At 38.1% G+C, this 26,869-nt stretch overlaps 4 protein-coding genes across 5 annotated transcripts; 2 read left to right on the top strand and 2 right to left on the bottom strand.

The window, feature by feature from the left end:
* Window positions 1-735: 735 nt before the first annotated feature.
* LOC147330966 (C-reactive protein-like) lies at window positions 736-5,258 on the bottom strand. The gene is made up of 5 exons (XM_086294261.1): window positions 5,091-5,258; window positions 4,641-4,823; window positions 2,465-2,751; window positions 1,964-2,091; window positions 736-1,123 (listed from the first exon to the last, which is right to left on the bottom strand). Exons 1-5 carry the CDS (start codon window positions 5,236-5,238, stop codon window positions 934-936), a joined length of 936 nt encoding a protein of 311 aa, XP_086150387.1. The 5' UTR covers window positions 5,239-5,258; the 3' UTR covers window positions 736-933.
* Window positions 5,259-11,287: 6,029 nt separating this feature from the next.
* On the bottom strand, window positions 11,288-14,840 carry LOC147330965 (ADP-ribosylation factor 4-like). The gene is made up of 6 exons (XM_086292967.1): window positions 14,441-14,840; window positions 12,470-12,550; window positions 12,267-12,376; window positions 12,089-12,160; window positions 11,715-11,837; window positions 11,288-11,344 (listed from the first exon to the last, which is right to left on the bottom strand). The coding sequence occupies exons 1-6, from the start codon at window positions 14,505-14,507 to the stop codon at window positions 11,288-11,290; spliced, it is 510 nt and encodes a 169-aa protein (XP_086149093.1). The 5' UTR covers window positions 14,508-14,840.
* Window positions 14,841-15,493: 653 nt separating this feature from the next.
* Window positions 15,494-22,672, top strand: LOC147330964 (ADP-ribosylation factor 4-like). Of its 2 annotated transcripts, none has more exons than XM_086292966.1 (6): window positions 15,494-15,610; window positions 17,438-17,518; window positions 19,955-20,064; window positions 20,171-20,242; window positions 20,494-20,616; window positions 20,791-22,672. In XM_086292966.1, exons 1-6 carry the CDS (start codon window positions 15,544-15,546, stop codon window positions 20,875-20,877), a joined length of 540 nt encoding a protein of 179 aa, XP_086149092.1. In that variant the 5' UTR covers window positions 15,494-15,543; the 3' UTR covers window positions 20,878-22,672. The 2 variants fall into 2 exon arrangements, with proteins under 2 accessions (XP_086149092.1, XP_086149091.1); XM_086292965.1 differs by lacking the exons at window positions 15,494-15,610; window positions 17,438-17,518 and adding exons at window positions 17,774-17,894; window positions 19,781-19,861.
* A 1,532-nt stretch (window positions 22,673-24,204) lies between these two features.
* Window positions 24,205-26,226, top strand: LOC147330963 (tripartite motif-containing protein 16-like). Its single transcript, XM_086294260.1, has one exon. The coding sequence runs from the start codon at window positions 24,224-24,226 to the stop codon at window positions 25,913-25,915; it is 1,692 nt and encodes a 563-aa protein (XP_086150386.1). The 5' UTR covers window positions 24,205-24,223; the 3' UTR covers window positions 25,916-26,226.
* The last annotated feature ends 643 nt before the right edge of the window (window positions 26,227-26,869 follow it).

Raw genomic sequence — 26,869 nt, 5'->3', positions numbered from 1 at the left:
AAAGATCAGGAAGTAACTGAAGACAGGGAAGTACAGAAATACAGACGTGACTCAGAAATCACAGGAGTGCAGGAAAAACAAACTCAGGGGCATAAATATGATTACAAATTCTCAAAGGAAACTGAGAATAAAATCATGAAGAGAAATAAAATAGAACTTGAGCTGAAGTGACACTCTGTGCTACTTTAAAAAGTATTGTCACTTTTTCTTATTTCCACTGTTTTGATTCCCTCTCTAGTCCCTGTTTGATTCTTAGTTGTGGATTAAGCATGAATGTGTGCTGCACTTAGGTTTTCAACAAATCTGACACCTCCAGAATCAAGCAAGGCCATTTCACAAAACACCGAACTGCTCCTTTAAAGCACAATATAGCACCTTAACAGATATCATTCATTACTCTCTCCCCACCACCTCTGTATTGTTATTTTCCATAATAAACACACAAAAACAACCACAACACATAAAAAATGAATAATTAGCTTCAGATTTTAATTTTTTGTCCAAATCTGTGTCTCAAATTTTTACTTAATCTTATTTCTGGTGCATTCACAGCCACATGCAGAGACATCTGAAGTGCACCTTGGCTAATCAGTGTAAATTCACACTGGTGATAAAGCTGAGTGTGGAAGGGTGGAAAAGAAGCACTTTTTGACACTTTACCTTCATTTTTTTATCAATCAAGGTTGCTGTTTGGATAAGATGTGGCAGTTTTCAGCTACGTGCACAACACAAAGTCATGCACAGCCTGAGGGAGCATGGACGTGTCCAAAGTGAGAGAGTGTAAGATTTGTTTCCCATCTTGCTTCATAAACAAAACCACACACTGAAATCAAATCAAACATTTAATTTCAAAACACAATTAATCACTGTCAAGTCTTTTATGACTGGATTATTTTCTACTAATTACCCTACTCCGTCCCTACTCCGTCATCATTAAAACAACTGTTGTCTTTTTTCCTCCTCCACGCTGAAAAATCTCAGCTTCTCTTCCTTCACGCCACGGTCTTGCTCAGCTTCCCCGATTGGCTGTTTTGCCTGCATGTCATAGGAGTCCTCCATGACTGCCCTTCCTCTGTTAGAATAGCTGATGTAGGACCAGGAGATGACAGAGCCGTTGTAAGACCTAAAAACACAAGGCCGATTATAAATAAAAATAATTTTGTTTAAAAATAGATTATGGATGTTAGATATAGGGACAGCTTTTGGTGGCAGTGTAATGCAAACTCATCAGCACACAATTATAATTGCAAAGGACACATTTGGGCAAAATATGGTGGTCCTAAAGAAACAATTCACTCAAAAAACAGTAAAAGATAAATTGTCTGATTCTTATACAGCACATTTCTACTCTGAGCACTAAAAGTAGCACTTTCTCTACATAAGTGCTTTCTATTCAACATTCATACACATTCACTGGATGTATCAGAGAGTATAGTGGAGTTAGTGTCTTGCCCAAAGATATTTGGCACACAGACTGGAGCAGCCAGGGATCAAACTACCTTCCCTTCGATGACCTCCTCTACCTCCTGAGCTGCAGCCACTGAACCAGGTACCAACCAGGCACCACGCTCACATAGATGACTTCAGTTCTGCACTGTTATTTAACTTGATTCCAAAAGAGGGCGCTCCATGCCCAGATAAACTTTTTCGGTGCTTCGGTTGAACATTTCTACTTTGTGCTACATATTTTAACATGAGATGTCATGCAGAGAGATGACAGAAAGATAACTATTGTTCTCATTAACAAATGAAGCAGAATTCTCACACCCATTGTGTAACATTATGATGAGTTTATTTCTTCATGTATTAGACAATTTTTTTTTAACTATTGGGAATAAAACACACTTAAAATCAGTCTTAATGCAGTGATGATGGTCTGTGCTGCAGTGAGGTTTAAGTTAGCTGTACATGTAAAACTGGAACACACACACATAAACACACACACACACACACAGGATCTTACCCATAGTAGCCTTTAGTGATGTAGTAGAAAACTTCTTTATAGTTCAGAGGATAATCCCACACGTGGACGTCTGTCAGCTGACCATCAAAACCCGGGAAGTCAATGACAGGCTCACCTGCCCACACATACTGAACACACACACACAAACGCACACACAGTGAAGGTTTTATTGGCTAACAGGGGTGTTTGCTTGTGTGTTTTTTTTAGGAGGAAATGCTAACTGCTGTAGACCTGAAATATGATTGATCTGTATATTTTGTTACCCATATTTCCATAGTTTGCATTCTGAGTGAAAAAAAAAAGGCTTTTAAGCTTTTAGAAAGGTTACAGCTTCCTCACCGTGTCATCATTTATTAGATGTTATGGATGCAGTAACTTTTCCATTTGCCTCAAGTCTGAAAGATGTTAATAAATAAAAGTGTTTCCTTTTCTATGCTACGTATTTAAACTAAACATGTGGGTGTATGTGGGTGTCTACACACTAATTCTAATAATTCTCACCTGAGTGGGCAGCACCTTCCTGACGCTCATGTACACACCATTGAACAGCTGGACCACACCTTTACTGGTGTCCACAGTGAGGCAGACACTGGTCCAGATGTCCTGTTTAATGTCCGGCCATGAATACACAATGGGTTCCAGGCCCACGCTGTTGTGATCCTGATATGATAGCGTGAATACGTCAGCGCTACCCTGCAGCTTTAGAGTGGATTTCTTTGGACTGACAGTGAAGAGCGGGAAGGTTTGATACATATAGTCAGTCATGTAACGCAGACACACAGACACACCTGTGAAAAGGTGAGTAAAAATGTAGACGTTACTTAACATGATTATTGACTTTACATGCAGTTTAAACAGGTTAAATTGGTTCCTGGAAATGGTCAGGAACAGTGTGTAACAGGCTTTGAGGTATGTTCCCCTTTCTGCAGTTAATAATCTCTATATCTGGGTGCTTAACCCACCACTGTTTCCATTATTTATGTAACAGATTAGCCTTTATGCTCCACCTTACTGATGTCTTCTTTATCTCTTGTCATCGTAGGTTTGCCTTTTAGTGCCATTTGTGTTGCTATGTCTTTTTCTGGACTTCCTTATCAGCTTCAATAAATCTAAATAATAAAGGAACTGACACCTGCACACCTATTTCCATCACCATGGTAACTTGTGCCGCAGACCTAGCTTCTGCTTAAACATTTTATGTTCATGAGATCAACAGGTATGAACTCGTCACCTACTGACCAGTTTCTGGAAAATACGTCACCTTTCCCTCAGACCTATTAAAAAGAGCCTGTAGAGTTTTTGTCTTTTTTGGATGAGTATCATGAAGAAATAGTGACTCTTAGAAGCATCTTTATTGCTTGCCTTTCCCCAGCTGTCCACATACAACTCTTAAATATTTTTATAATTCTTTAAGCTTTAATACAGTGGTATGACCCTAAAATGAGGCACCTATACCTTGTAGAACTTGCTTTTAGTTTGTATTTCAGTCTGTTTAACATCTCTGAGTTTTTCCAACATTATAATTTGAGCATCTTTATGAAATATGGGCCTCTGCAGTCTTCATATGCTGCCAACACCGCCTCTTTCATAGTTAGAATGGTTAACCCTAGATTTACCTTGCGTCCACTTTTGTGTGACCTCTTAGCATGGGGATGTAAAACATAAGGCCTGGGGTCAGATTTGGCCCAGTAAAGAGAGTTAATTGCAAGTAATAAAGGTTTTTAAAAACTATTAAATGACAGGGTTTTTTTTTTCCACAATCTGCCTTAGAAATTTCAATTTGGGATTTTTTTAAAAACATTTTGTTTGTGTTGTTGTTGTTGTTTTACAATTCGAAGACAGTCTGGGCAATCAGCTACCAAAATGTTTTATGCAATTTTACTCATTTGAGTTTTGTTTTTTTTGTTTGTTTTTTTTTACAATTTGAGCCCAAAGAGTTCTGTTAAGATTTCTTAAATTTACCACAACAGAATTTTTGTATATTGTAGAAAAATTACAGGTAAGATTACACTTATTTAAAAATTATGGTAAGATACCTCAGAGATAAATGTGTAGAAAAGATTGAATTCAATAAAATAAAATTGAATTAAAGTGGTGCGGCCCTCTTAAGATCAAAGTTGGTTATATGTGCATTGTAATATGAGTTTGTCATCCCTGGCTTAGTAGGACTCCTGATGTTGCAGTAAGGGAAAGCCAGATTTAAAAAGCTATGTCCAAATTGTTTTGTGTGTATGTAGGTTTTTAAAATTTTTTCATGGATTTCTGAACTACCGAACTTCCTAGCTGGAATCCTGGGATCTCCCAGGATTGGGGACGATATTTTCCAGAGAACTGATTTGTCATCAGGGAGGTCATTCTGTTTATGTTGATCTCTTCTTTCCACAGTCTGCTCTGGGGCAGGTTATCTTCACAGCTTTAGCTCGTCGATAAGAAGTTAACTGTTTTTGTAACCCTGAAAACCTGCTTAGTAAAAAAGGCATCTGCTACCTTTTTAATACACACAAAATTATGTCATGATATTACATCAGGTTTTGATACAGAAATGAACTGTAACAAAGATTGTGTTGCTCTTGGTTTTCTTTTGTTTAAAAACCTTTCTATAAGAGACCAGACCAACGAAGAAACATAAAAGTCAGTGTTTGAATAATGAGTACAAAAAATTGAATGCCCTGCTCACCTGTAGTTGGACTCACTGCAGTTGGGGCTCTGGTTGTAGCTGCGGTGGTCATGGGAGCTCTGTCTTTATGTCTTCTGGTTTGGTAGGGAGTGGGGAAATGATAACTGGGGGGATAGAAGGTTACTCCTCCATTATTAGAAGACAGAGTGAACATCTTCCCATTTAGATTTAGTCCAGCACGTCCTGAAGAAAGAAACAGAAAGCCTGAACTAATATAAAAATGATCCTTTCACTCTTTGTGTGTCTGTCAGTTTTCTGTTATGATACTTATATAATTCTACTCTACCTGAACACATAACGCACTACAAGCCTCATTCATGCAATCAAACACACATTTAAGAAAAAGAATACCTCCTACATCACAAGTTTAGATTTGGTGTGTGTGTGTGTGTGTGTGTGTGTGTGTGTGTGTGTGTGTGTGTGTGTGTGTGTGTGTGTGTGTGTGTACACCTGTTGTTGTTAGCCATGCATCTGGTTGTCCAGGTGGGGCTGGTCCAACACCAATGTCCTCCATCGCTGGTAGAATAATCATCAGGATGGCAACAAGAAGCAGTTTCATCTTCTTCATCCCTGACACTGTAGTGAAGCGTCTGAGCATCTGTGCTGTGTGGATGTGTTTTTCTCTCTGCTCCCTCTCTGAATCTGAGCAGGCTTCACTTCAGCTCATTTAGTTATGTTCCTGTTTGAGATGATATCAGCAGCTTTGAGTCCAACACTCTACTATTGTTGCCACTTCTGACAACAAAAAATGGAGTCAAGCAAGCGTTCCTATTTCCTTCTGTCTTCGCTGTACCGTCAGGTGATTGAGTTCAATTTAAAGATTCCTTGACTGCACATTTGCCTTTATGTTTGCTTTTGTGAACAGACACAACATTGTATCTGCCATGGCCATAAAAAGGAATAAATATAGCATTCACATTACAAAATATCAGGTAACAAACAAAACACTTCTTGCCTTCAGAATCTGTTGTGCAGCTTTCACAGTATGTTTTGAACCTTTGTACTGTGAAGAGTCTCCAATCAGTTTTGCTGTATCTGGCTCAAAGCAAAACTCTTTGCTCTCTCATTTGTTCTCCCACATTGAAAAAGTGCTCTATTGGATTGAGATATGGTGACTGTGGACTGACAACAGTTAAAATCTACTTCCAACTATGTTTCCTCCTATTGTGGCTCTGTAGTAAAATCTCTCTATAACTTCTTCTTTTGAAACAAACTGGACACAAAAAACAAAATGCCACAGCTGCTGCACAAGAAGTTTGATAGATAAGAAGACGCACTTCTGCTTATGGTGATTTTTTAATGTACCTGTTTGATGCATCAATTCAGGTATAAATGACTTTATAGCCTAAATGTAAATACAGATACTGGAGTGTGTTAAACTGTTTTAACTGTTTCCTACCCCACACTTTGAGAGAGCAGCACCAGCCATTACTTACAAATGGTCATGCAAAATCAAACTTAATACAAATACCTGAATCCCAAGCATCTATTAGGATAGTCTTAAATATAACACTAAATGTGATTGAGAACATTTTTGCTTTTGGTTGCATAATTCTACATAGTTGTTTTACATAGTTTTACATGTTGCCCAGAGGAAACCCACACAGGCACGGGGAGAACATGCAAACTTCACACAGAAAGGCCTGGAGACAAGATGCGTTCACAGCGCCTAACAGCTGATGTGATTAAACTTACTTTTAAGCAATGTTCCCTCTAAGCTGCGCGCGTGCCCAATTGCGCACTGCTGGCACGGTCTCTGCGCACACAAAATCTGCGTTGCGCACACACACAAAAAAAAATCTAACCTGAATTGAAATTAAAATAAAAACTTTAACAGTTCTGTTTTGCAGTGTTAGTCAGTAAGTGACTGTCTGCTCCCGTATGGGATTAGAACGATGCCACCTAATCCCATAGTCCAGCCAATGATGCGATTCACATTTGTATATACACAGCTAATCAATGTCGTTGACAGGCTATGACAGCGTCCTTATGTGCCGAGACCGGTGTTTTAGCTAGCAAAGCAGCGTGGCTGATGTGGAGTGAAGCCACGTTAATGACAACGTGTACAACCATTGGATATGTGAGCAGGACAGACGGAACAACTGACGGGGAAAGTGTGGACTTTATACCAGTTTTTAAATTGTGTTGATAGGCCACAGGAGAGAAAAATCCCAAACTCTGCTGCTTCAGGCTGCTGATGCTCCACCCACTGAACGTGAGTTTGACCACAAACACGGCTTAAAGGAAGTTTCGGTGAAGGTAGGAGAGGAATGAGGAGTCCACCTTGCCTCAGATCAACTTTTATTAACTTTTTAAAGTTTTATAAACAGTTAATAAACTCTTTGCTTCATAATTAGCTCCCACAGTTTTTGTAAACACTCACAAGTCCAGTTTATCCTGTGTTCCTGAACATTTCCCAGCATTTTTTTTCGTGTACTTGCCATGCATGAAAATACTTACTTCAAGTTATTCCTCCTAAAGGTGGTTCTAAAAACTACTGAATCGTGCAGTGTGATGGTGCAATAGGTCATGTGTTGTTCATCTGAGGTTGTATTTAACTAATTTTAAAACCTGGATCACTTAATTTTTTATTATGTCCTGACAAATAAAAGCATAGAACTAAAAGAGGGTGTGCTTTCTTTTTACCATGCTGTACTGTTGTTATGTATCCTGGCATCCTTTCACCTGTCTCATTCACTTTCTGTCTAAATGTAATTTAATTGTCATAAACCTGCTTTTGTAGATGTTTGTTGAGGATATTTTCATTTTCGCTTTTGGATATACGTGGATAGGCCTGCAGGCCTGTCTGGCCCACAGACTATATTTTGCCCAAGCGTGACAAAATTACATCAGCAAACATGCAACATGTGTTTACTGATGCACATCTTACATAACAGCACTGCCTTTTACGTAGCTGTACGACAGGACAGGACAACAGGAGGGTTCATTAAAGATGATAAATTATTTTGTTAATACTAAGATAAATAATTATATTGATAATAATAACTGAATAATTGTTTTGTTTTTGCTGACGTGAAGAATAGTGCAGTTGGCCCTTGAAGTTGCTTTTTTTTGTTGGAGAGGATTTGTTTGTTGTTGCAATGTTAAAATAAGTTGTTTAAAAAGCAAATAATTAATTGATATGAAGGCAATATGAGCAGAGTACATACATGCTGAGGGATTGGCTGTGTTAGTTCAGTGAGAGAGTTTTTGTAAAGAAAACAATCTTCACTAGCAGTCAAAAACGAATGTGAACGCTTATGTCTGCATTTTTATTTTGTTAAACACAAACAAAATTATAGCAGAAGTGCTGCCAGAAAGAGGGTACCAATTTGTTTATTTGGTAGTTTAATGAATTCCATTTTTTGTCTTGTTATACAATATTTGAAATTTAAAAAAAAAAAACACTACATTTTTAAAATATTTGTGGGTGTTGTCCTATTTGTTTGTTTGTACTACTTAAACAATAAAGTGGCCCTCCAGATGACGGTGCCAACAGTGGCCCACAGCTCGTTTAAGTTTGAGACTCCTGATCTACATCGTCACTTTACAGACTGGTGGATGAATACACGTTCTGTTCATTTTTTTCTTTGTTAATAAATTCTGACATTTTAGTTACCATATCTTATTGTATCCCTTTATTTGTCACAGTCTTTATCCCAGGCTGCGGAAAAACACATATTATTCTTACAAAGATCAGCTCATTGTTTCCACTGCTTTTCCAACGACTGAACAACCCCGATTCCAAAAAAGTTGGTGAACTGTGTAAAATGTAAATAAAACAGAATTTACGACGATTCATAAACGTGTATTTTACTCACAATAGAACATGGAAAACATGTCAAGTGTTTCAACTGAGTGAATTTAACATTTTAAGAAAAGTATTAGCTCCTTTTGAATTTGAAGGCAGTAATAAGAGGCTGTGCTGTTATGTGAGATTTGCATCAGTAAATAACTGTCCTGATGCAGCACCTTCCCTTAAATCATGTGGATGGGATGTTACGTTGGTCTAAGACCTGCATGTACCTTTCATAGATACTGATGCACCATCTGAGACACTAGATTTTAACCAGTGCTCCTACTATGGTTAGAATTTGGCTGACATCCACCAAGGTCTTCAAGGTCAAGGTTTATTGGTTGAAAATTGACAAAAATCCTTGTAACCAAGTGTGATGTAGATTGTCAACATAATAGAAAATACCATATAAAGGTTTAAAACATGATGTCACATTTGACCTCTGACCTCACATTTACATTTCGCATCTGCCTTTTTTCAAGCAAGTATTGTCAAGAGAAACAGAATGAGCTCCCTAGTTAGTTAGAAATATACAGTCATTTACAAATCAGTACCTATTGTCCATCATCTACTTCTGCATAATGTTTGTGTAATCAGAGTAAACACTTTTCAAGTTACCCTTATGTGATTTTTACTGCACTGCAAAAACAACTTTTTTAGATTTGGGGTTTTACAGTTTTGAGGTTCTTTACATTTAGCAGCAGTTCGAGTCAAACTTTATTAAAACATATCGAGATATTATGCTAATAGTTCATTATTAATGATTCATTAATTGGAGTATACAGAATTTTACATCAATTAATTTTGTGCTTTTCTTTTCTAAAAGACCCCAAACTGCTGAGCAGAAGAGTATTAACTAAATGTGGTATTAAAAAACAATTCCTTGAAAACATCTTAAAATGTCATCTTATATTTTTATAGAAGACAACTGATTGTTTTTATGTCCTTCATGAATTATTTGAATTGTGGTTTAAACCTGATTGTTCTTTTAATTAAACACTGACAGAAATTCTGCTAACAACGAATATTTAACCTTTAGAAAAGGACAGGTAGTTAGATCCTTACCAAAATATCACAGACTGTGATGGTGTTTTTTTTTTTCTTGGCCACTGTCTTAAATGATTTTACGTGACTCTTTTGCATGCTATAAACTGCTCTCCTGTTTACTTCCTGTTTTGTCCCCTCGTTTATCTTTCTGCCTGTATTTGATCTGTGGCCATCGTACAATGTTTTTAATGTCCTACTGTAATCCTAACTATTCCCCCATTTAGCGCATGTTTCTTTTATTTTACTGTGAATTTTATTTTATTGTTTTATTCAAACAGTAATTTCCATATTATCAAAGAGCAGAGCGAGTAAAAGCCCAGTAACACAAAGATACACAACCTCTCCACCATGACAACTTTATTATACAATAAATACAATCAAAGGGACTCTGAAAAGATAAACAAGGTAAGAAAGATTTATGTAATACATGTGAAAAATAACAATAGTCACAATGCTACAGAAACACCTTAACAGAAACATTCACCCAACAAAACCAGCAGCATATTACCTCCTCTTTAATTTTACCTCATACACCAAGTTTCAACATCAGTCATGTTTCATAAATAACCACTAAATCATGTGTTTCTACTACAATGACAAACGACTCCAACAGTTCATTTGTGAAGTAAATAAAATCAGTTAGAAGAAATAACCTCAAATAAAAATGATGAAGATAAAAAGTGGAGTTAAATTTTGATTTTACGAAAATGAAGGTTATAAGGAAGCCGAGAGGGAGTGCAAAGTGCACGATTTTGAATTTTCTTTAGCTTTTAAAATTTTACATTTTTAAAGTTCTGATTAATTTCACCTCCTTGTGCCTTTAAATCATTTAAATAAAACACTCAGAGGTGGAAAATCCTTCTTCAATTAAACTAAAGGCAACTCGTGTCTACATTAAGGCCACAGCTTGTAAATGGCGAACAAATCACAAATGAGGTCTGTTCACAGTTAAAATCATTATAACTGATTGAATTTAACCACTTTTTACATGGTCTGGTTTGGTAGTCTTTTCTAAAATTTCCTATTAGTATTCTGAATGTCTTTTGTCCTCCTCATGCCAACCCATTTAAAAAAAAATGGAGACATTTCAGCTGACTCAAAACACTAAATGTCTGCTGTAGGAACATGGGCAATATGAAAGACAAATATAGTTTTTGGGTCTGAACAGTGAAGTCCTCACAGTTTGTAAGTGCATTGTAATGGCCACCAGGGGCGATACCTGTGGCTGCAAAAAGACTGCTTGTCCTACAGATTCTATGCAAAAACATCCCTCTGCCCTGACCCCACTAAACACTCAGGTCATATTGAATAAAACCGTCAGTCCATTTAGTTCATTATGGTCATTTTAAGAGCCCGGCTATCCTTGTGATTGACAAGACATTATCCAATGAGCTGATTGTTTCAAAACAATCAGCTCATTGGTGATGGTGAAAAAAAGAAAAAAAACTGAACTGAACTCGAGGCTTCACAGCAGTAGTTCATTAACCAACGCGTGACGTCCATCTTATGGTGTCTCTATCAGAGATATAACAGCAGATATAAAATACTCCATCTTTGGTCCCTCCTGCTGAGGATTTAACCACAATCATGTCTCAAATCTCATTCGTCCATATTTACAAGTGCACAGCTGGGTTCACATGACAGCTGCATGAAGCGCTACATTTGCTGTCAAATGTCTTTGTGATGAGGCAGATTTAACAGTTGCAAAGGATCCTACACGCTCCTTCTGGATTCACTGTTCGCTCATAGAAAGTAAAGCAGAACTCCTCGTCACCCCAACATCTGCTACTGTTTCAGGATCTCATTAGAGACCTTCAACCAGACCGGTGCCGCTGACGGCGCAGGACGGCTGGACCGACCACTGCACAGACACAGAAGGATAAAAATATTAACAAGACACAGAAACAATAGGGCTACAAACAGCATTCATCAACGTCTTCAACTTGTAATGAATCGTTTTAGCTAATTACTCTTTCATAATAACTGCATGTGGGTTCAGTTTGGGGCATGGCTGCTTTGACTGACAGGTGTGCCAACACAGATAATACCTGTCTTGTTCTTCTTGTATGTTATTAATCTGTTTCTCAGCACTAATCAGCAAGTCTGTGTGTTGCCCCCTGCACAGTTTATGCAAACCAAGTCACTTTAATCACACTGCTAACCACATGTGGAAGACAGAAAACTCTGGAGCCAAACTTCTCCCATGCTCAGCAGAAGCTGGGGACACCTACCGGCTGTGACACTCCTTTTAAACTCAGGGCCTCGATGATGTCACTGACCGACATGGCTCTGGGTAAATCCTGCTTGTTAGCAAAGACCAGCACGGCCACGCCCTTCAGCTCATCCTCCTGCAACTGCAACAGGACAGTAAAACTAACTTTAACACGAGTCTGATGATGGTCTATTTCAAACTCAGACCTCTGACTGGTACTGTGTGGATTAAAAGCTGAATGAAGCAGTGTCGAAGTACCAAAGTCGTTAAAAGTTAACTAAAACGAAACTAAACTACAAGTAAAAATAAAAACATTCTAGTTAACTAAAGTAAAAGCTAAATTAATGAAAACTGATGAAAAACAAAACTATGGATACGTTTAAATCTTTTTACCAGTGTGTGCAGCTCCTCAGATGCCTCTTTGATCCTCTCCGGGTCGTTGCTGTCGACCACAAATATCAAACCCTGAAGACAAACAGACAATATTTAAAAGCTACTCACTGCAGCTGCTTCATAAAACACAAACACAGACTCCTGGGTTAAACGCCTGTGTTTACAGCAGCAGTCTCACCTGTGTGTTAACGTAGTAATGTCTCCACAGCGGCCTGATGATCGTCTGACCACCAACATCCCAAACTGTGAAGCTGATGTTCTTATACTCCACAGTCTCCACATTAAACCCTGCACACGCACACACACACGGAAACATGTTTATTATTATTTAACTCTTTTATATTTCTCTCTCATAACAAGATGGAGGTTAAAAATGCTGACCAATAGTTGGGATCGTGGTCACGACCTCGCCCAGCTTCAGTTTGTACAGCAGGGTGGTTTTACCTGCAGCATCCAGACCCACTGCAGAAACACAAACAGACACACACAAGTGTTACTGTTGAAAATACAACACATATTCAGCTGTCAAATATGAGTTTGGAGGCAAAGGATGCAGACATGTTACTTAAGTAAAGGCAATACATAAAATATCCACTTAGAACAACTTTCATTTGAGAACCCCTAGTTTCTGAGGGGCAGCCAATAAGATAAGATAAGATAAGATAAGATAAGATAAGATAAGATAAGATAAGATAAGATAAGATAAGATAAGATAAGATAACCTTTATTAGTCCCACACTTGGGAAATTTGTTTTGTCACAGCAGGAAGTGGACAGTGCAAAAGTTATGAGGCAAAAATTAGAATACAATAAGAATAAATACAGTACACAACTGTACAGAATAGAATAAAATAATATACTATATACAGTAGAATAAAATAAAATAAATATACAATAAGATAAAAATAGAATACAAATACAAATACTATATACAACTGAGTAAAAATACAACGATGACAGAAAGGATTATTGCACTTAGTATTATTGCATATGTATGGATGTGTGTGCTTGATCAGTTAAAGTCTTTATTATGGAGTCTGACAGCAGTGGGGAGGAAAGACCTGCGAAATCTCTCCGTCCCACACCGTGGGTGCCGCAGTCTCCCACTGAAGGAGCTGCTCAGTGCTGTCACAGTCTGCTGCATGGGGTGGGAGATGTTGTCCATCAGGGATGACAGCTTAGCCGCCGTTCTCCTGTCACTCACCACCTCCACTGGGTCCAGAGGGCATCCTAGAACAGAGCTAGAACAGGAAGAAGACGGGGAGGAACTACAACATCTTGCCTCAGACAGAGGATGAACCTGGCTGCACCAAGGCCCAGTATTAAACAAATAAGGATTATTTGGAACTGTCAATCATGCAAAGCTGCTCTAGCAGAGTCTAAGAACAAAAACAAGAACATTCCCTTGTGTATTGTTATGCTACACATCAGTAATATCAATTATATTCTATGGCTGCTGATGCATTAACGTAAAGTAGTATTTTAGTTATATAGCTTGCAGCTGATTACCATCACTTAACATAACAAGTCATATTTTATAAGATGAACACAGGTTCTGTATGTAATCCATCATCAGTTAAGTACCTGTAATACAAATAAAAGTATGTAATACTTATACCTAGCCACACATACTGTAGTACTTATTATTCTTCACATTCCAGTGTATTCAGTGTATTATGTAATATGGCAACAGCAAATAAGGGCAGGCTATGTAAAAATATTCATTTGCAATGCAAACTGTGGGCATCATAGAGTCCCAGAAAGATTTTTTCATTAGAAGAAATTTGAATGAATCAAAGCTGAGGCTCAAGTTTGCAAAAACTGCACAACAGCTTTCTTCTGAAGTTGCTCAGTATAAGAAAAAGTTTCTTTACGTTGTTAATGACATGTTGTTGTTTTTTGTTTGCTTGCGCTTGATTGTCATAGTAATATTTTTTTAATAAGTAAAGAAAAATATAAGTCTGAAACGATTAATTAATAATTAAAAGTCAAATATATTCAAGGTCAACCTTAACTATCTAATAAAGCTTATCCTAAACTGAGATAAGATAAAATGACTTTATAGTCTCCTTTGAGTGAAAATCGTTTGAATCAGTCACCACAAAGAAACCCCTCAAACAGATGCACTATACAGATAATTACAGATGTTATAGATATATACTGTAGGTGATAAAGATAAGAACCATAACTTTTAAACTTATTTGCTCTTTGTAAGTAGAAAACAACCAAAAAGTGAGGAGAAAACTTAACAAAACTGCAGACTTTGCTTGTACGGGACTACAACTACAGCGATATCAGTAAGAACTCGGCATACTGGAAGCTCTGATAATTAAGCTAACAAGTATTAACTCACCCATCAAAATCCTGACGGGATGCTTGGAGAAGAGTCTGGAGAAAATGTGTGAGATGATGACGCCCATGGTTCAGGTAAGCCTCAGGTAGAAAGTGTCTCTCAGGTAGAAAGCGTCTCCGCTGTGCCTCTGTGTGTCTTTGCATGTGTGTGTCGGTGTTTTATAGCGCTGCATTGTGTTGTTTTGCTCTGTGTATGTGTTACCCATGGTGTCATCAAGACTCCTGTCAAATCTGGACACGGTGGAACTAGTAACACCACCGGAAAACACTGGAAAACTCAACTTCCGCTAATCCAGCTTTCAAACTAAGAACGCTTTCGAGCCGTTGGAATTGTTTCGTTTTCTTCTTCTTCTTCTTATCATTATTATTATTTGGAACCAACTAAGCAATAAAATGACTTTTGAAACCTGACTGGAGATCATAACTAACACATACAATCTACTCACATTAAGAAAATAAACACTTGCTTATCAAAAAGTGGTAACTGAGGATCAAGAGCACAATTTTTCATTTCACATATAGTTGCCTTTACAAAACTTTAGAGTTTTAACTTTAGCAAACAAGGTAAAAATGGAAGATGTATTACAGTGTTTTTGTTCCTCTGTTCCCATTTTGTTAAAGAAATGTTTTGCAATTTAATGCGCAGAACAATTAAATTTGTTTTGCATATGAATAAAACAATCTTTAAATTGTTCAATCAGGTTTTGTTGCATTTCCATGACATAATTTAAGTAAAAATGTTGCGGTGCTGTGTAACAGTAATCTTGTTCCTGAGTTTATTGTTCTAACTTCTGATATCTCTGATTCTGTTTTCCAACAATTCCAACGGCTCGAAAGCGCTCTTAAATTGAAAGCTGGATTAGCGGAAGTTGAGTTTTCCAGTGTTTTCCGGTGTTGTTGCTAGTTCCACCGTGTCCAGATTTGACAGCAGTCTTGATGACACCATGGATAACACATACACAGAGCAAAACAACACAATGCAGCGCTATAAAACACCGACACACACATGCAAAGACACAAAGAGGCACAGCGAGCGGAGAGGCTTTCTACCTGAGAGACACTTTCTACCTGAGAGACACTTTCTACCTGAGGCTTACCTGAATCATGGGCGTCATCATCTCACACATTTTCTCCAGGCTCTTCTCCAAGCATCCCGTCAGGATTTTGATGGGTGAGTTAATACTTGTTATGACAACAACATGCAATTTTATTCTTTCTGACACATTGTGATGTAATTTAAACTGACATGAGTCTCGTGTAGTTTAATTATCTAAGCTTTCAGGATTATTGGTTCTTATTGTCTCTGCAGTTTTTGCCATTTTTCGCCTCAGTTTTTGCTTACTTCTTATTTACAAAGTGAAAATAACATTAACAGTAATGATCAGTGGCAGAGAAAAGGACATTAAAGAAACTGATGGACATTATGGACAATGCTGGGCATCCTCTGCACACGGCCATAAACAACCAGAAGAGTCTGTTCAGTGACAGGTTGCTTCTCCCCAAGACAAGAACTAACAGACTTAAAAACTCCTTTGTCCCACACGCCATCAGACTGTTTAACTCCTCTCTGGAGGGGAGAGGGAGGGGAAACAGGAGGACAAAGGAGGGGGGAACAACTAAGCTGTAGTGCCTCTGCACCTCACTGTACAATACCTTGTGCAATACTTTTTGTAAATAGTCAACAGTGCAATAGACTCAATACTTGAAATGTGCAATTCACTTGTATTTTTATTTTTTATTCCTATTTATTCTATTTATCCCCTTTGTATATTTTATTTATATTTGTCTCTGTATTTATATATGTGTGTGTGTGTGTGTGTGTGTGTGTGTGTATATGTCATAATGGCAATATAAGGAGACGGATGCTTCAGTTGACGAAAGGATTCGATTGCAAATTGTCTTTCCCACACTTAGTGCACAAAGTGTGTAATAAAGGTCACTATTTTTGACACCTACTTCGGCTTGGGCTTGCTTTCTTCTCTTCCCTAAATCGAACGAACCATAACAATTCCCCGCCTATCACAAAGTTTTCCCTTATATAGACATCAACTGCTACTCTTAAGAGAAAAACAAGTGTGTATTACATTGTGCATTTTGTGAAAGTGTATCTATCAGAGAAACTGTCCTCAGACGACCCTCCTATTATTACTAAGTGTGTAGGTGAACGTGCGTGTGTGTTACATAAGTGCGTGCATGTGGTTACAGGCCGGCGTACGTGCAGAACTGAACATAGAACTAAGGCAGGGTCCAGCAGGACCCACAGGCTTCTGAGTGGTTACAGAACTGTGAAACAGCTTTAAGCAAATAACATGAATAGTACAGAACAACAATAGACTGATTAAAGTACTGATAATCTGTGTAGATTAATGTTAACATAGATGTGGTTCAAAGATTACTCTGTCAACTGGTTCAACAATGGTAAATGATTAATCAATGATAACTGATTATGAGAATACAAAATAAAATATCTCCTGATCACAATATATATAACAGTTCTGTAACTGTAACTTTGGTCGTTGCTGTGCTTTTTTTGGAAGTCGAATTTCCCAGAGGAACCCACCCGAGGGATTAATAAAGTTCTATCTTATCTTATCTCTCTTATCTTATCTTATCTTTATATTTATAATTCACCTATAGTATGTAAAATATGTGAGAACTTCCTCTGCAGTGTGAAGACATTTTCTTTACATATTCTAAGTGTTATTATTACTAATTACTATTTGTGTGGCCTGAACAAAGAAAGAAAAATCAATCCATTAATTAAATTAAAAAAAAACCCATTAAGAACAAAAAAGCAAGCTAAAAACAAAAAAACTGAGCAATATTAAGATCGTATGTGGTTTTTGTCAACTTTGTTTAGTTGTTCTAAGTGGATATTTTATGTATTGCCCTCACTTAAGTAAAATGTCTGCATCCTTTGCCCCTAAACTCATACTTGACAGCTGAATATGTGTTGTGTTTTCAACAGTAACATGTGTGTGTGTTTGTGTTTCTGCAGTGGGTCTGGATGCTGCAGGTAAAACCACCCTGCTGTACAAACTGAAGCTGGGCGAGGTCGTGACCACGATCCCAACTATTGGTCAGCATTTTTAACCTCCATCTTGTTATGAGAGAGAAATATAAAAGAGTTAAATAATAATAAACATGTTTCCGTGTGTGTGTGCGTGTGCAGGGTTTAATGTGGAGACTGTGGAGTATAAGAACATCAGCTTCACAGTTTGGGATGTTGGTGGTCAGACGATGTCTTGATGACACCATGGGTAACACAGAGCAAAACAACACAATGCAGCGCTATAAAACACCGACACACACATGCAAAGACACACAGAGGCACAGCGGAGACGCTTTCTACCTGAGAGACGCTTTCTACCTGAGGCTTACCTGAACCATGGGCGTCATCATCTCACACATTTTCTCCAGGCTCTTCTCCAAGCATCCCGTCAGGATTTTGATGGGTGAGTTAATACTTGTTAGCTTAATTATCAGAGCTTCCAGTATGCCGAGTTCTTACTGATATCGCTGTAGTTGTAGTCCCGTACAAGCAAAGTCTGCAGTTTTGTTACGTTTTCTCCTCACTTTTTGGTTGTTTTCTACTTACAAAGAGCAAATAAGTTTAAAAGTTATGGTTCTTATCTTTATCACCTACAGTATATATCTATAACATCTGTAATTATCTGTATAGTGCATCTGTTTGAGGGGTTTCTTTGTGGTGACTGATTCAAACGATTTTCACTCAAAGGAGACTATAAAGTCATTTTATCTTATCTCAGTTTAGGATAAGCTTTATTAGATAGTTAAGGTTGACCTTGAATATATTTGACTTTTAATTATTAATTAATCGTTTCAGACTTATATTTTTCTTTACTTATTAAAAAAATATTACTATGACAATCAAGCGCAAGCAAACAAAAAACAACAACATGTCATTAACAACGTAAAGAAACTTTTTCTTATACTGAGCAACTTCAGAAGAAAGCTGTTGTGCAGTTTTTGCAAACTTGAGCCTCAGCTTTGATTCATTCAAATTTCTTCTAATGAAAAAATCTTTCTGGGACTCTATGATGCCCACAGTTTGCATTGCAAATGAATATTTTTACATAGCCTTATTTGCTGTTGCCATATTACATAATACACTGAATACACTGGAATGTGAAGAATAATAAGTACTACAGTATGTGTGGCTAGGTATAAGTATTACATACTTTTATTTGTATTACAGGTACTTAACTGATGATGGATTACATACAGAACCTGTGTTCATCTTATAAAATATGACTTGTTATGTTAAGTGATGGTAATCAGCTGCAAGCTATATAACTAAAATACTACTTTACGTTAATGCATCAGCAGCCATAGAATATAATTGATATTACTGATGTGTAGCATAACAATACACAAGGGAATGTTCTTGTTTTTGTTCTTAGACTCTGCTAGAGCAGCTTTGCATGATTGACAGTTCCAAATAATCCTTATTTGTTTAATACTGGGCCTTGGTGCAGCCAGGTTCATCCTCTGTCTGAGGCAAGATGTTGTAGTTCCTCCCCGTCTTCTTCCTGTTCTAGCTCTGTTCTAGGATGCCCTCTGGACCCAGTGGAGGTGGTGAGTGACAGGAGAACGGCGGCTAAGCTGTCATCCCTGTTGGACAACATCTCCCACCCCATGCAGCAGACTGTGACAGCACTGAGCAGCTCCTTCAGTGGGAGACTGCGGCACCCACGGTGTGGGACGGAGAGATTTCGCAGGTCTTTCCTCCCCACTGCTGTCAGACTCCATAATAAAGACTTTAACTGATCAAGCACACACATCCATACATATGCAATAATACTAAGTGCAATAATCCTTTCTGTCATCGTTGTATTTTTACTCAGTTGTATATAGTATTTGTATTTGTATTCTATTTTTATCTTATTGTATATTTATTTTATTTTATTCTACTGTATATAGTATTTTATTTTATTCTATTCTGTACAGCTGTGTACTGTATTTATTCTTATTGTATTCTAATTTTTGCCTCATAACTTTTGCACTGTCCACTTCCTGCTGTGACAAAACAAATTTCCCAAGTGTGGGACTAATAAAGGTTATCTTATCTTATCTTATCTTATCTTATCTTATCTTATCTTATCTTATCTTATCTTATCTTATCTTATCTTATCTTATCTTATTGGCTGCCCCTCAGAAACTAGGGGTTCTCAAATGAAAGTTGTTCTAAGTGGATATTTTATGTATTGCCTTTACTTAAGTAACATGTCTGCATCCTTTGCCTCCAAACTCATACTTGACAGCTGAATATGTGTTGTGTTTTCAACAGTAACATGTGTGTGTGTTTGTGTTTCTGCAGTGGGTCTGGATGCTGCAGGTAAAACCACCCTGCTGTACAAACTGAAGCTGGGCGAGGTCGGGACCACGATCCCAACTATTGGTCAGCATTTTTAACCTCCATCTTGTTATGAGAGAGAAATATAAAAGAGTTAAATAATAATAAACATGTTTCCGTGTGTGTGTGCGTGTGCAGGGTTTAATGTGGAGACTGTGGAGTATAAGAACATCAGCTTCACAGTTTGGGATGTTGGTGGTCAGACGATCATCAGGCCGCTGTGGAGACATTACTACGTTAACACACAGGTGAGACTGCTGCTGTAAACACAGGCGTTTAACCCAGGAGTCTGTGTTTGTGTTTTATGAAGCAGCTGCAGTGAGGAGCTTTTAAATATTGTCTGTTTGTCTTCAGGGTTTGATATTTGTGGTCGACAGCAACGACCCGGAGAGGATCAAAGAGGCATCTGAGGAGCTGCACACACTGGTAAAAAGATTTAAACGTATCCATAGTTTTGTTTTTCATCAGTTTTCATTAATTTAGCTTTTACTTTAGTTAACTAGAATGTTTTTATTTTTACTTGTAGTTTAGTTTCGTTTTAGTTAACTTTTAACGACTTTGGTACTTCGACACTGCTTCATTCAGCTTTTAATCCACACAGTACCAGTCAGAGGTCTGAGTTTGAAATAGACCATCATCAGACTCGTGTTAAAGTTAGTTTTACTGTCCTGTTGCAGTTGCAGGAGGATGAGCTGAAGGGCGTGGCCGTGCTGGTCTTTGCTAACAAGCAGGATTTACCCAGAGCCATGTCGGTCAGTGACATCATCGAGGCCCTGAGTTTAAAAGGAGTGTCACAGCCGGTAGGTGTCCCCAGCTTCTGCTGAGCATGGGAGAAGTTTGGCTCCAGAGTTTTCTGTCTTCCACATGTGGTTAGCAGTGTGATTAAAGTGACTTGGTTTGTTAGCTGCAGTCATAAACGGTTTCGGCTGTGTTCTGTGTCTTGTTAATATTTTCATCCTTCTGTGTCTGTGCAGTGGTCGGTCCAGCCGTCCTGCGCCGTCAGCGGCACCGGTCTGGTTGAAGGTCTGGACTGGCTCTCTAATGAGATCCTGAAACGGTAGCAGATGTTGGGGTGACGAGGAGTTCTGCTTTACTTTGTTTGTTGAGTCTTCTGTCTTCTATGAACTGAGGTGAGAGGTGAATTCAGAAGCAGCGACTTTGCAACTGTTAAATCAGCCTCATCACAAGGACATTTGACGGGAAATGCTGTCACTCAGAGTTCTAGAAGAGACTCAAAAACAGGAGATAAAAGTCTAAACGGGGCTAATTTCCATGAATTTTTATTAACTTTTCATTTTTTTAATCACTTTTGTTCAAACTTTCTGAGACAACACAAGCTGCTTTAAAACTGCCTCCACAGGACACACCAGAACGGTGTTTTAATTTTTCTCATCTATCAGACTTACTTTACTTACTAATGTAGTACGTAAGTTATCGAAGGTTAGCATTGTCTCAAGTGGACCACGATGAGTTTTATCCTTACCACAAATGACGTTTGAAATGTTTAAACCACATTTTATGAACAGCTGCCAGAAGTTGTGCCTTTGATCGTTAAATTCACTACACGTGCCAAATAACGCCCTAACATGTGTTATGTTGTTTTTACCTGCAAAAAAAACCTCAGTGGTGCTCTTTCTTAGCTAGCTGGCACCATCATCACAATGAAAGTTGTTTAGCAGTCCCTCTGATGCAGCCAGTCATGTGAACCCAGCTGCGCACTCCAAATAGTGATTGTAAATATGGACGAATGAGACCAAAGATATAAAAGAATTGTATATCTACTGTTATATCTCTGATAGACACAGCATAGATGGACATCACCCACTGCTTAATGAAATATTACTGTAAAGCCTCAAGATTTGTTTGTTTTTTGTTTTTTTTCACCATCACCAAATTGTTGTTTTGAAACAATCAGCTCATTGGATAATATCTTGTCAATCACAATGATAGCCTGGCTCTTAAAATGACCATAATTAAGTAAATTAATGACTGTCTTATTGAGTATGACCCGAAACCAGACATCATGAAAGTGTTTAGTGGGGTCAGGGCAGAGGGATGTTTTTGCATAGATTTTTAGGACAATCAGTCTTTTTGCAGCCACAGGTTTCGCCCCCTGGTGGCTTTTACATTTACTTAAAAACTGAGGGCGTCACTGTTCAGTGAAGCCACCATTTTTCATAAGGGTTGGCACGTGGAGGACAAAAGACATTCAAAATGCTGATGGGAAATTTTAGAAAAGACCACCAAACCAAACCATGTAAAACGTGGTTAAATTCACTCAGTTATAATGATTTTAACTGTGAACAGACCTCATTTGTGATTTGTTCCCCATTTACAAGCTATGGCCTTAATGTAGACATGACTTGCCTTTAGTTTAATTGAAGAAGGATTTTCTATCTCTGAGTGTTTTCTTTAAAAAAATTAAAGGCACAAGGAGGTGAAATTAATCAGAAGTTTAGGATTTTTTTTAAAGAAAATTCTAAATCGTGCACTTTATTTGATCAACAGAAGACTCTGATGGTCCCTCTCAGCTTCCTTATAACTTTCATTATTGTAAAAAAAAAAAACAATTAACTGCACTTTTTATCTCAGGTTATTTCTTCTAATTGATTTCATTTATTTCACCAAAGAACTGTTGGAGTCGTTTGTCATTGTAGCAGAAACACATGATTTAGTGGTTATTTATGAAACATGACTGTGATGTTTAAACTTGGTGTATGAGGTAAAATTCTGGGTGAATGTTTCTATTAAGATGTTTCTGTAGCATTGTGGCTATTGTTATTTTTCACATGAATTACGTAAATCTTTCTAAACATGTTTATTTTTCCAGATTCACTTTGTCATTATTGTATAATAAAGTTGTCATGGTGGAGAGGTTGTGTATCTTTGTGTTATTTTAATACACACTGTTGGAATTTCCAGAGGGAGTTCACAATAAAATAAAGTAACATGCACTAAATGTTCACTGCCATGATATAGATAAAGTAAAGTAGGTCGACCTTTGCAAAAGTGTTTCCTTCTCACCTTCACCTACTCCACTATGCCTGAACTCTATTCTTCAACTCTCTTTTGTCTCTGTTTTGCTTTTTTAATGGACACATGGACACATCATTGCTGCACCTTGGGCCCATCTGCCACACATCTCTCCCACTTTCAACTTTCTCATGCAGTACCACAGCTCCTTTCTTGATACCCTATCGTATGTAGTTTCCACAAAGAGAAAGAACTTCTCAAAAACACTCTTAAACAAAGCATCTGTGATGTTCTTTCTTGTGAAACCACAGTGCTGCTCATTGATTGTTGTCTCTTTCCCACAGTCCAGCCTCACATATAACTCACTGTAAGCCTTTTCCTTTGTGTATGCTTGCCTCCCAATTCTACTGTCTATTTTCTTCATCTCCCTGACTAGCCCACATTTTCCTTGCTAAACTCTTTCTTTAATCAGAATCAGAAAGGGTTTTATTGCCAAATGTTGAGCAGGTTTACAACATTAGGAAATTGCTGCGGTGCTTCAGTGCAAACATACTGTCATAAATTACGCTTAAATAGACATGAAAATAAAAATAAGAATAAGAATTAAAAGTAAATACTTTCCTGTCCTCCTTCATTTCACCATCAAGTCTCCTTGTCCTCTTGACTCTGTTCAGTGGATACACCAAACAGCTAGTGCTGTACTTTTCCTAGTGAAATGTCTTCTCTACTACGCAGTGCCTGTCTTAACCCCTTGCTGAACTTTGTGCAACATTCCTCCTTCTTCACCTTCCACCACTTAATCCTTGCCTCTGCCTTCATTTACTTCCTCTTCTTAACATTCTCCCCTAACAACACCTTAGGTCTTCTATCCTTTCCAGATTGCTTCCTCTGTGTAAGATGTAGTCCACCTCTGTGCACCTCTGTTTTCTTGAACCAGTCCGAGTAGTGCACTTGGTGGCTCCACCGTGGCTTGTTCTGCCAGGTAAAGGTAAAAAAATAAAAAAAGATGTTAAAGCTTCACTTTCAGAGATGGAAAAGATGTGATTTGGTGCTGTATAAATAAAACGGAATTGAATTAAACTAAGATTAGATTCAAAATGTAAAGTTTGATAACTAATTTTCCAAAACATGAGGAAAAATATTAAATGATTTCTAAGCTGCTACATGTCACAGCATGTCATGCTTGCATGCAAAGCATAATCTGCATCTCATAACAGCTTTTTGTAGCTCTATCGCGATATTTCTATGGCACTTCCTCTTTACTGATCTCTATTTTTAAGGATGGATTTAAACGACATGCTGCCAAGAGCAGTTGCAGTTCAGCCTCATTTCCTGTGGGAGGTGGTTGAGAGCAGAGATCTGTTCCCTTCAGAGAACAGAGTTTGTTTCTGTTCAGACAAAGCGAAACTAAACGAGAGTCACTGAGAGAGTGAAATGGCGCAGCACAAAAATCTAATGGACAAGGAAAAATTCTGCTGTTCAATCTGCTTGGATTTACTGACGGATCCGGTGACCATTCCCTGTGGACACAGCTACTGCATGAACTGTATTAAAACTCAATGGGATTCGGAGGATACAAAGCAAATCCACAGCTGCCCCCAGTGTAGGCAGACTTTCACACCAAGGCCTTCGCTGGTGAAGAGCACCATGTTAGCAGATTTAGTGGCTGAGCTGAAGAAGATTGGGCTCCAAGCTGCTCCTTCTGATCACAGTTATGCTGAACCTGAAGATGTGGCCTGTGATTTCTGCACTGGAGTAAAACTGAAAGCCATGAAGTCTTGTTTAATCTGTCTGGCGTCTTACTGTGAGAAACACCTCCAGCCACACTATGATTCGCTTACATTCAAGAAACACAAGCTGGTGGAGCCGTCCAAGAAGCTCCAGGACAACATCTGCTCTCGTCATGATGAGGTGATGAAGATTTATTGCCGTACTGATCATCAGAGCATCTGTTATCTCTGCTCAATGGATGAACATAAAGGCCACAACACGATCTCAGCTGCAGCAGAAAGGACTGAGAGGCAGAAGGAGCTCGAGGTGAGTCAAGAAAATATCCAGCAGAGAATCCAGGACAGAGAAAAAGATGTGAAACTCCTTCAACACGAGGTGGAGGCCATCAGTCAGTCTGCTGATAAAGCAGTGGAGGACAGTGAGAAGCTCTTCACTGAGCTGATCTGCCTCATCCAGAAAAGCTGCTCTGATGTGAAGCAGCAGATCAGATCCCAGCAGGAAACTGAAGTGAGTCGAGTCAAAGAGCTTCAGGAGAAGCTGGAGGTGGAGATCACTGAGCTGAAGAGGAAAGACACTGAGCTGAAAGCGCTCTTAAACACAGAGGATCACAACCAATTTCTACAAAATTATCTCTCACTGTCAGCACTCACTGAGTCAACAGAATCATCCAGTATCAATATCCGTCCTCTGGGGTACTTTGAAGTGGTGACAACAGCTGTGTCAGAGGTCAGAGATAGTCTGCAGCACATTCTGAGAGAGAAATGCACAGACATCTCACTGATAGTCACTGAAGTGGATGTTTTACTCTCAGATCCACAAGCAGAGCCAAAGAGGAGAGCTGGATTCTTAAAATTATCACATGAAATCACACTGGATCCAAACACAGCGAACACATGGCTGCTATTATCAGAGAGGAACAGAAAAACGACAGCAATGAATAATCAACAGCCCTATTCTGATCATCCAGACAGATTCACTGATTACTGGCAGGTTCTGAGCACCGATAGACTGACTGGACGTTGTTACTGGGAAGTTGAATGGAGAGGAGGAGTTCATGTAGCAGTTGCATACAAGAATATCAACAGAGCGGGGATGGGGAATGAATGTGGATTTGGAGGAAATGCAAGATCTTGGGCATTGAAATGTTCCCAAAACAGTTATACATTTTGGCACAACAACATCCAAACCCCCATCTCAGGTCCTCAGTCCTCCAGAATAGGAGTGTACCTGGACCACTGTGCAGGTATTCTGTCTTTCTACAGCATCTCTGAAACCATGACCCTCCTCCACAGAGTGCAGACCACATTCACTCAGCCGCTCCATGCTGGACTTCGACTTAATGATTGGTGTGTTTTTGGAGCCTATGCCAAGTTCTGTGAACTCAAACATTTATAGTCTTTCATATTCAAGTGGGTTTAAATCTGGATTCGAAATACATTGATAACAATTCATATTCGTATTGATGCCTTTATATGTTTTTGTCTTCCAGTTTATGATGTTAACTTAATGAAGACATCAGCAGAGCTGCCTCATTACAGATGTTGCTCTCGTTAATTTGTACATGTGTGAAGAAATCTATGATACATTTGCATGTATCTGTAGGGCAAACTGAGTGTTTTTGTTGTTTTCTAAATTGACAAACAAAATATAAAACTTATCATTATTGAATAGATCATTTGTTGTATGTAATGTGTGAAAATAAATGTTTTTCATACATAACAAATAATTTATTTATTTATTTATTTATTTTTTAAAAAGGTGTTTTTGATCATTTTTAATTATGGTGAAAACATACTGCATATGTGGATCATCCCTATGCAAGAAGCTGTTTTAAGTTGATGATGAGGTGACTCATCTAGTGATGCTGTGTGATATTGCAAACTTTGGTATCAGTCCAATACCAAGTAAATACACGGCCGTGATTGCCGATACCAATACAGATACTTTAAACCTATAAAGTAGGTTAAAATCAGTGGATTTTTATCCACTGATCAGTTTGCAAATCATCATCACTTTCCTAAATAAAACACATTTTAATGATCATAAAATGTCTGTGATTTTTACTTTTGTTCATAGGACAAAAGTAAAAATCACAGTAAAAAAAACAAACAGTAAAAACATACCTTCCAGCTTTTCTTGTATTTGTTTCTTTTTAGACGAGGAAAATAAATTTCCTCGTCTTTAAAGCACTTTAGCTATTGTTGGTTTGAATGTGCAACGTGGTGTATATGCCCACAGTTTCAACTTTTTAGTTCAGGTTATTATAGCAATTAAGCAGTACACACTTTGTCAAACAATAAGTCTGACTTAATCAAATCACCTGAATCCTATTATTTACAAAGATACTTC

This window comes from Aulonocara sp. 'chitande type north' Nkhata Bay, linkage group LG5 (genome assembly GCF_057382095.1).
Source record: "Aulonocara sp. 'chitande type north' Nkhata Bay isolate Kocher_YH1m ecotype deep benthic linkage group LG5, A_spYH_male_GT1.1, whole genome shotgun sequence".
NCBI lineage: Eukaryota > Metazoa > Chordata > Actinopteri > Cichliformes > Cichlidae > Aulonocara > Aulonocara sp. 'chitande type north' Nkhata Bay.
This window is presented reverse-complemented; position numbering and strand designations above follow the sequence as displayed.